Raw genomic sequence first — 10,224 nt, 5'->3', positions numbered from 1 at the left:
GCTGTGTACAGTCTGCCCATAATAGAGGTTTAAAAGGACATTAATTATGCTCTGATCCTCAAACTAGACTGATTAGTCATGGTGACGTACACAATGATTCACGCTCCAGATGACTCATACAGACAGGGTAATTATGTAGCAGGACTTCCATAAGTCTCTCTTCTCTCTCTTCAAGGAGAGAGCTCATTACAGGGCTGAGGGCTCCTGTTGTATGAATGAAAAAGGAAGTGAGGAGAAAAAAGAAAACCAGTACTTCCAATCAGGTATTATTAGATGCCTACCCTGGCTAATTTGCATATTTAATTTGAGACACAGGTTTCCTCTTAGCTGTGACCATGTTTTATTAAGCAAATACCCTGCAGTTTTATTACACAAGTAAAATTCCTCTTTAAATTTTTAAGCTTGACTTTGTACATGTATGTTGATTATTAGTCTTAAGAAGAAAAACCCAAAAAACAAAACAAAAAAATCCCCTTGTGACATAGCAAAATATTTCTTCAGATTCCATACAAAATAGCATTTTTTTTCTCTGCTGGTAGAACACATTAAAATTTTTACTCTATTAAGTGGCCTGTGTAACTTTTACAAAAGTTGGATACAAAAAAAAAGGTAAGCAAAAATTCCAAAATACACTCTGACATCTAATGCTCTGCGAATACTTTATTACACAAATTACATTCAGCTTCTGAAAATAGTGTTCTGACAGTGATACAATCTAAAAATAAGACATTCCAGAAACACATCAAGTTAGGAAAAAGAAAAAAATTAAATAGAGACTTTTTTTCTTTCCTTCAATGCAATATAATGTTAGTGATTTTAAAAAAATAGAAGAAGACTTAGCAGCTTCATTTTCTTGTGGCACTGTATTTTCTCTGTACTGCAAAGGTTAAGGACATTGAAGAGGAAAGGCACAAAACAGAAATCGGCAACTGAATAATTACGGGAAAACTATTTTGATGAAGCAGATAGTAAGACTTATTTACAAGATCCCCATATTTGATGATAAAATACTACTGCTTTAAATCAGTCCTGCAATTAGAAGACTTTGCTTTATTAAGATGTTCACATAAAAACCAACGGCACTGATATGGAACTTCCATACACTCCTCCACTTAAAAAACATAACCAAAACCAAACAAAACTTAAAGGAACCAGTGTACAGCCCCACAGAGACTAGGACAGTTTACAATTAAATACACAAAATCTTAAACGTGCTTAAGGGAAAAGGAATCTGACATTTTGGGTTGATTGTATAATGGAGAACTCAAAGGCTGGTTTCAGGATGATGAAGGTGGGGGTGGAGATGCTGAACACTCTTCCTCAGAATCTGTGCCATCATCTTCATCTTTCTCTTGATCACTCCCCTCCGTGCTCAGTCGGTCAAACCCTTTTCGGCTGTAGCCTTTGTGACTTGCAAAGAAGTTCCCAAGGTTAATGCCACCACCACCTTTCCCTGTGGAAAGGAAAGGCTTTATTGCAAGGTTTGTAGGAGGGGAATCAAAATCTATCTACTAATTTAACAGTATAGTGGTGGCCTTCCAGAAACTGTTTTTAAAGATCAGCACGTGATCCACAAAAACTAAGTATAGATATCACGACAGAAGAAGGAAATTCATATTTGAAGTAGAAGTTTCAAACTATTTTTTTCAGCATCCATTGTTTCATTAAGTCTTTACAGAGACTACAGGTGTTCCTACTTGTTTGCCCATAGTCTCAAAATGCTTAATTTCATTCACCGGATCCACGACTACTCATTATAGCCACCTCTTTCTCACTGCTAGTGACTCATCTTCTTTGGTGGGCAGATAATAACAGATTAAAGGTGTTGTAAAAGACATTTCCAAAACACACCTGACCTTTGCCCACAATCCTTCCTCTGAGAAAGTTCCATCAAATCTGTTATTCAACATGAATACAGAAAATAGCCTCCAGTTACTGCATTTTAAAAGATCTTCAGTGACAAGACTTACCTCTGAGTCTGCCTAAAATTCTGCCTGAACCTGAATCAAGTTTGTGTTCCCCACCAGCTGAAAAATAAGGTAAATTTCAAAAATAAGCTAAACTCCCCAATATACTATGATTAAATAATTATTTTCTGATACGAAGCACAGACATTCCAACAAATCAATCAGCAACTCTGAGAAGCCAGTAGTGGCAGTATTGCAGTAGTCTAGAGTTTTAGCATATTTGATATGCTATTTAGCACAACTGATATGCTAAACGTCTTTGAATACAAAGAGTCAGGAAGCTGCACGCTGAAATTTTCAAATAAAATACATGAAATTCAGTTGCACAGCCTTGTTAGATTGCTGAATTATTGCTGAATTGTCTACTCTGTCATAGTAGGTTCCTGACCAGTGGCAGAACTGTGTTGTCTCTTCCATATACATTTTCTTCTCTGGATGAGACTGTCTTGATAAAACAATTTTGTGATACAAAATAAGAAGTGTAGTGATAAAACTTCTATTGTGATTTACCAATTTATGAAAAATAATGTTATTTTACAGTATGAATTAAGAACAAATTTACACAGTTTATAAGTACCAATTAAAGCTGTGGGAGCAATGGATGAAGGTGCACTATGGAAACATGTCTGACTCAAAAAGTGCACTAGGTAGTAGTGAACAATAATATAAAATCTCTTGTAAATGTTATCTGTTTGCGTTTTGCTTATACCTCTGTAATATCCACGGAGTCTTTTGTTCTCAGCAATTTCAAGATCCCACACTAGAAAATCAAACTATGCTCAGGTATTAATATTTATGTATTCTAGACAATATAACAGGAATACATGCTCTCAGGTGTTTCTGAGATAAAAATTTTTGGCTTGACATCAATTATGGTTTTTGATATATGTTCTGAAGAGGTGGTGGCTTGAGATGCGCAATTAAAGGCACAGGGGGATGCAGGTGCTGTGTGCACGTGATTCTTAGTTCACGTGCAATCCCACTGCAGCTGTTTAGGAGTGCAAAGGGACAGTAAGATTCTCTCTTCACACCGTCATCCCTCAGTGTTCAGCTAATGTTTTGAACTGGAATAATAAAAGCCTATTCTCTAAAACAGTTACTCACAGTTACCTCCATAGACAGTTGTCTTCCTCCACCGAATAAATATTAAAATTGCCAGCAGGACAACAACAGGGATAATTAGAAGAGTTGTAATAAGGACAAAGGAAACTCCAGCACTGCTGGCCTGTTGGACCAAGGGTTTTTTATCCGCATCCTTTAGAGAGTCTGTTGATTCTGGCTTGGTTTTCAATCTCGCTTCTACAACTGTTTCTGATTCTTTAAAAAGAAAACAATTTCTGTATGTAACCCATATGCATCAAGCAACACAGAATAAGGCATTACAGGAAAGATCAAGCTAGTTGAGTAAGTGCCGAGTAACAAGGAAACAAAGACAAACCCTTACAGAGACATTTTTGGCTCTTGCTCTTGTTATCCCAAATATAAGGCAGGGAGAGTCTGAATGATGCCTCTCACTAGCAAAGATTCCCTCCCCTCTTCTCAAGTGGGGAAAGGAGAGGTGTCAGAGACAGTTTTGTCTTAACAAGCATTCATCATTTAAAATACAAGAAATTCCCCCAAAGATCAACTTTTGCAAATAGGTGTGTGGTGTAGTATCAATTAAATATCTCCTTTTGATAATAACACTTCCACAAAAAATATGGAAAGCCAGTATATACTGTATTATCATATACAGAACGAAAAAGTTTAAAGTTCTTTTTAATAAAACTGACAAAGGGTTAAATTTTCACCAGTGTTACATCCCATGAAAGAACTTTGGTTCTGTAAATCTAGAGAGCTCTTGAACACTGCATCCAGTCATTCCTGACTAATTTGTTAACTCTCCACCTACAAGGAGAAAAACTATTTCAGAAAAAACCTTTATGCTGTTTTATGTGTGTATCACATGCTTTGTGATAACTTTTAGTGAGTAAAACTGCCCAGCTATATATTTTGATGTGGGACTGAACAGCATGTCTTAACAAGCAGCTGCATCACAAACACACTCTGAATCAAATCTGTTTTGATTCTGTATCAAAATTAAAATGAAGTTCTATTATGAAAGAATAGCAAAAGCTTCAATTTACACACAATATCAATACAACTATAACAATATCACTGTTATTACGAGTACCAGGATAACAATAATACAGTGGAAACACACTGTCTATTCAAGTAGTAGTTATAGCCAAGGAAAATTCTCCTCCACCATCTTGGGCAAATCTATGATTCTCTACATATTTTCCCCCATGTCACAGCAGTACAAGCATTAGTGACAGTCTGTCAACCAGGATGCTGTGAGAGTGCAGGTCATTCCTGCCCATTTATTAAGCAGAGGCTGCCACAAAGTCCATTGGCTCTTTTCTTCCAGTGAAGCTGAAAGATGTTAATTTCAGTATACCTACTTTAATCAGTTTTAGAGATGGTTACTTCAAACCTTTTTCTCACCCTTGTGATAATATTATATTTTTAATCTGTGACATTAGGAGGGTCAGCTAAAGAAGGCCAAAAAAGCATTAATATATCCCTGCATATACAGCGTGCTGTAATGCCAGCACTTCCCTCTTGAGTGCTTCAGGTGGGCTCATGTACCAACAGAGATAAAATAAAAGATTAACAGTTTTGGCAGTAAAGATTTCATTGTTTCATAATGTTAGCCTTCCTGATTCTACTTTATTCTATATGCTTTCAATTGGCAATTGGGATCTTTTGGTACCTTCCTCTGTCCGCATATACATGGCTAAAGCAAACTCCACAAGCTCTGAATTTAACCAAAGAAAACCAGTTAAGAACATATGAACATTTTATAAAAGCTTTTATAAATAGTACCATAGCCTGGTACTGGTTTCTGAAAGGCAAATGAACTTTTCCTTTTCAACATAAAAGACCTATGTAACAGAATACAAATGGCTGAAATTACTTTTCATCTACATGAATTGCTATTTTACTTTTGTATTTCTTTATCTCCTTATATAGTTTCTGCATGGTTTTCTTTTCATTTTTCTTCTTTGTTTCTTTTTTCCTCAGTTTTCATGGAGATAAATTAAAAAAAAAAGAATAGTAAATCTATGGTAACAAATCTAAATAGAAAAAATGGTATTTCTTGACATATGGTGTGACTGGCAAGGCTATGTACTGAAAGACTATACAAAAAGATAAACTAATTGTCATTTCAAATAACCCTTTCTTGGGGGCTGAGGGTTGTGGAGCAGGGGGGAGGGTGATGGGGAGTAACTATCACGGTTATATTTCAGAGCTATTTCTGCATCTAAGGGAGTTACCATAGATACCAATCTGGACCATACCAGATGGTGGTATGGAATTAATCCACCAGTTAAATTTTTATCTTAGTATCTGTGAAGCACTTGTCATCACCGAAAACAAAATGTTTAGATTGGCTGTACAATGGCAGCTACCAGGTAACAGTTACAAGCTGCTTTCCAGACCCTCCTATGCCAACTCATGAAAACGAAACAGTCAAACAGTTAGCATTTTTTCCCTCCAACTTGGCAGAGGCAGCCCTAGTCTCTGTGAACACACTCATTCCTTCATTTTCATTATGAATCAGACTAACCTTTTATTTCCTGTCCCTCAATACCAGCCTTTTTAACTGACCGATGTTCCACTTCTGTAAAACAAAATCATTCTTCAGGACAACTGACATTTCAGAAGGACAGTCAGTGACATTTTTCTGCTAGCTTTCTCAAAGGTACAGCACAATCCTACAGTAAACAATCCCATCAGCACCAAGGAGAGTCAATATAAACCATTCACTAGCTCACAAGCCATGGGAAAAGAAGAAAGACCTTGATTCATGAAAGGTGCTTGCAATAATCAACTCATATGCCACAGAGATATTTTATGGGTCTGTCTAAAGGTTCAGGGATTTCCACAAAAATAAAACCGTTCATTATAATCAAAATCATAATGGATTAAAGGCTGGTTGAATTCAGGTTTCTTAGCTACTGCAGTTTTATACTGCAGCAAAAACTAAAAAGAAAATTATATTCAAGGACTTCTCTCGTCTAACCTGTAATACGTCCATGATTTTTTTATTCTCATGTTTCTCTGAATAAAAGCCTAGGAGTGTTCTTGTTCAGTTTACTAGATGTGGAAAAAACCACATCCAATGAGAATTACAATTTATCTGGTCCAGTCTCCTGTTATTAAGTGCTGTTGATACCACATACACCAAAGGAAACTCTATGAATTATAAACAGACAAATATGGAATAACTAGCTTAGTCATTTATAGCAGCAGACTCATACTGGATGACTAACATCCTGAAGCCTAAGGCTTTATCTCTCTCATACATTTTTTATCCCACGTAATGTAGCAGTGGATTATATTTTTATTCCTGTAAAACATATAACCCCTCTCTGAATTCTACTAAATTAATGTCTGACTAATCAGGACCCTCTCCCTGAAGTCAGGCTGCTTGCCTTAGGGGTTACTACATTAACACTGGTAAATGTTTTCTCTGTGTGGAAACAGGACTTCAAATTATACTAGAATAATTTTCTAATGATAAGTACTCCCAATGAAATGAATATAAACTTTAAGTTGACTTGTGTCTTCACTTCATCCCCTGGGAGTTTTCTATATGTCAGTACATTCAGCAATGCTGAAGGATGGTCTTCTAATGAAAACTGAGCAGCAGCACACAACTTCTGCTGGAAGAGCTTGCAGTGTAACTAAATCACTGTCACTAAGCCACTAGGTTCTTGGCCAGTGACACCAGGTAAGTGGTACTCACCCGAAGATACAAAATGTGAAGCTGTGACATTAAGAACAAAAAGAACATACTTTCTGTGGATGCAAACTTCCACACGGCTCTGGCATGAACATCTCCAACGAATACTGTTCTGTCATCCGAAGCAACAATATCATGTGGCATCTCAAAGCTCTGTGAAGACAAGCAGTCACAGGTCACCCATAAGTGTCTACATGCTCATGAGGCCTCCTTAACCCTGAACTTGAGACTGGTCATATTCATCCTTCCTTGGACTGGAAAATGGAGGCCTAACATATGTGAAAGGAGAGGGATTCCATTCCTATTGAATGTTTGCCTTCTCCAGGGATAAAGACATGGAGATTATTTGATGTACTAATGCTAAAAGAATTTCTATTTTAGTAATATTTCCATTCATAATATTGCACTCAATTTTATCCTGTGACATACACATTTTCAAAAATAATCTTGAAGCCCACATATTTAGTTTTTGTTGGAGTTTATATGCAACACAGCTATTTGCTACATACTCAGAAAAAATAACTCTCAGTAATATAATTTAAAACTGGACTGCAAGTAAAGAGTGTATGTGTTACCCACAAGTGGGAATATTAACATTCATTCTTTAGTCTAAGAGCATATATGAAAATGGGATTAAAAAACCCATAATTTTTATGTACAATATCGTATGAAGGATATTTAGCCTTAACTTCCACACTAGTATTCTGTAAAAAAGGGATGTAACCATTTGGTTGCATATTAACACTGCTTAGGAATATGCTCTATTTTTTGACAAATTACTAGTATCTAAATATATGTGTATTTCAATTCCTTCATTATTCTCTTAAATTAGCTTTTAAGAATGTCTGGCAGCAATTAAGTAGGCTTATCCTGACTGAAGGCATTATCTGTAGGAATCATCTTGAGGGTATATAACTTCCAAATGTATACCACATGTAGAAACTACGACCCAAAACTCTACAGTCTTTATTAAATTAGCATTATAAAGAATTCCATTTGAATACCTTATATTATAAAACACCTTATTCCCTGCAGTAGTCTTATGAAAGTTGGAAAAGTAGGATGTTACCAATGTTCTCATATATATAACTATATGCAACAGGCACTCTGTGTAATACTCTACCTTTCTAAGTGGAATGAAAAAATCAATTATTTCTCCAGTAGAGAAGTTCATCACAAATCCTTGCACTCGTTCTGCCTCTCCAGGATAAGGAATTCCATTAACTGCGAAGAGGAGACCACCTGCAACAACATACACTTGCCTTAGAACTCATACGCAGCGAACTGCAGTGAAGATGAACTGTAATAGTTTAGATGAAAAAAAGTCTCTCTAAGAGATAGAAAAGTAACTCAACAGGAAACTAAACTGCCAGAGGAAAGACAAGTGAGGTATAACACTTGAAAGTTTGGCATTTAAGAGATGTACATTTAGTCCAAATGAGAAGAATAAGCACAGTAAAATTTTACAGATTGGTTAAATGTACAAGGAATGTGAAAGTGTTAAAAAATAATTTGAAGAATACTTTGCTAAGGATGGTTGATCTGACAGGCGAAAGTTCTTTCAATGCATCAAAAGCAGAAAGTCAGCTTGGGAATCAGTGGGACCACAAGAGGAAAAGGTGTGAAAGGGGGACTCGGGGATTAGGGGCCTGTGGCAAAGAAGCTGGTTTCGGCAGATTTTTTTCTGTTTAATATGTTGGGAAGATTATGACACTCATTTTTTTCCTAGCAAAGACGTCAGAGGAGCCAGCTCAACTGGAAGGATATATGCAAAAGGTGTTAGACAAGTTGGAGGTTAATAATTCACCAGGTTTAGATGGCATTCACTCAAATTCAGAAGGAAGCCAAATGAGAAATCACAGACTTTAGGCCAAGTTAAGTAACCCAGCACTGCAAACAGCCACTCCTCCAGAAGACTAACAGAATGCTGAATTAATGCTCACCTACAAGAAGGGCTCAAAAGGGTGCCTGTTAACACATGTTAACAATTCTGGCTTCTATCCCCAGTAAGATGGTAGAATCCATAAAGAAGAGTAAGACATGGGCAAGTGTGGCCTGTCAGAAACAAGCTCGTACAGCTTCTCTAAGGATTGTGCCTCAGCTCTGAACAGGGAGAAAAAGCAGAGAGGTAAAGCAGATTCTGCAGTCATACTTGGGTTTTCAGAAAAAAAGGTAGTGCATCAGAGGTTATTAATGAATGTGAGTTATCACAGGGCTGAATGAAAGATCCATTCATGAACAGGAAGCAAAGAACAGAGCTTACAGGCAGAGCTCATATAATTCTTCAGGACAGAGAAGTCTGAATAGCGTGATCTTGCAGGGATTACAGTCAGAAACAATTTTATTCAATAGTCTTCATCAGTGACCAGAAAAATGGGATGAACAATGAAATCAACCAGTCTGAGGAAGATACTGAGTTCTGCAGAGTAGTCAAAAGCTTGATGATACTGAGAAAGTCTGGAAAGGCTTTTTATAAGTGAGTTGTCAAACAAATGGCAGAAGAGCTTCAGCAAAGACAAATATGAAGTGATCCTTTTGCAAAAAAGTAATTTAAATCATGCCTATGTGATGTTTAAGCTTGGAACTGGCAGCTACAGCTCAGGACAGACATCTCCAAGCTACTACTGAAACATTTCTCAAATTTCTGTCTCGACGTACAGTGTCAGCCAAAATTTCATTAGAATGTCTGGCATCATGAGAAAGAGAATTAGGAATGGAGGGGACAGTTGTGCCACTATGCAAAAACTCAGCATGCCCACATCTTGAGTACTGAGTGTTATTTTACTCTCTGCATCTCAAGGAGGTCCCAATGAAGCTGAAGATGCAAGAAGAGAAAGGCAACTACAATACTCAAGAGCCAGAAGCAATTAAATGGCTTATGAGGAGGGACTAAGGTGGATGAGGTTCTTCGGTTTGAAGAGGATAAGTCAAGTTGAAAAGGCACCAGATTTGGTGAGTGTGGAACTGTTATTCAACTCCCAAAATACTGGGACTGAGAAGCACTCAATGAAACTAGGTCACTTCTTTGTATTAATAAAAAATAAAGTGGGTAATGAACTTCTGGAGCCTGTAACCACAGGAAGCCAATGAGCCAGACAGTACAAGTCAGTTCAAAATGGGATTAAGAAAACTCATGGGCAATAGCTCTATAGAAAGATACTATGAAGACAAGGTCAGAGTCTACCTCCTAACACTGCTAAATAAACGGCTTGTGGATGCATGCTGAGTAGGAGAGGAATGGACCACAAAATGCAGCCAGGCTTACACATCCTCCTCAGAATGCCTCTCTTGCTCCCACAATCAGAGACAGAGCCAGGGGTATCAAGTATCTTCTCCAGCACAGTATTTTTTTACATTCTTGGCAGATGCAAAAGAGATAACCCTGATATTAAATCTGAGGAATCAGGAGCCAGACATGCCAAAATTCCTTATCCAGTTTTTAACATTCACATTACCTTTAGAATC

General features: G+C 37.1%; 1 protein-coding gene across 10 annotated transcripts in view; it reads right to left on the bottom strand.

The window, feature by feature from the left end:
• Nucleotides 1-642: 642 nt before the first annotated feature.
• PAM (peptidylglycine alpha-amidating monooxygenase) overlaps nt 643-10,224 on the bottom strand; it is a 128,727-nt gene continuing 119,145 nt past the window's right edge. For 3 of the 10 annotated variants that reach the window (XM_027671227.1, XM_027671236.1, XM_027671232.1), the window contains 6 exons: nt 7,883-8,001; nt 6,813-6,912; nt 5,581-5,634; nt 3,072-3,284; nt 1,971-2,027; nt 643-1,453 (listed from right to left, as the gene is read on the bottom strand). In XM_027671227.1, the coding sequence (XP_027527028.1) occupies nt 1,278-1,453; nt 1,971-2,027; nt 3,072-3,284; nt 5,581-5,634; nt 6,813-6,912; nt 7,883-8,001 (719 nt within the window). In that variant the 3' untranslated portion in view covers nt 643-1,277. The remainder of the gene's footprint in view (nt 1,454-1,970; nt 2,028-3,071; nt 3,285-5,580; nt 5,635-6,812; nt 6,913-7,882; nt 8,002-10,224) is intronic. The other 7 variants (XM_027671228.1, XM_027671233.1, XM_027671231.1 and 4 more) reach the window with 5 other exon arrangements.

Source organism: Neopelma chrysocephalum, unplaced genomic scaffold (assembly GCF_003984885.1).
Source record: "Neopelma chrysocephalum unplaced genomic scaffold, ASM398488v2 Primary Assembly neopelma1_97065, whole genome shotgun sequence".
NCBI lineage: Eukaryota > Metazoa > Chordata > Aves > Passeriformes > Pipridae > Neopelma > Neopelma chrysocephalum.
The sequence above is the reverse complement of the archived record's forward strand: the minus strand, read 5'-3'. Positions and strand labels throughout refer to the sequence as shown.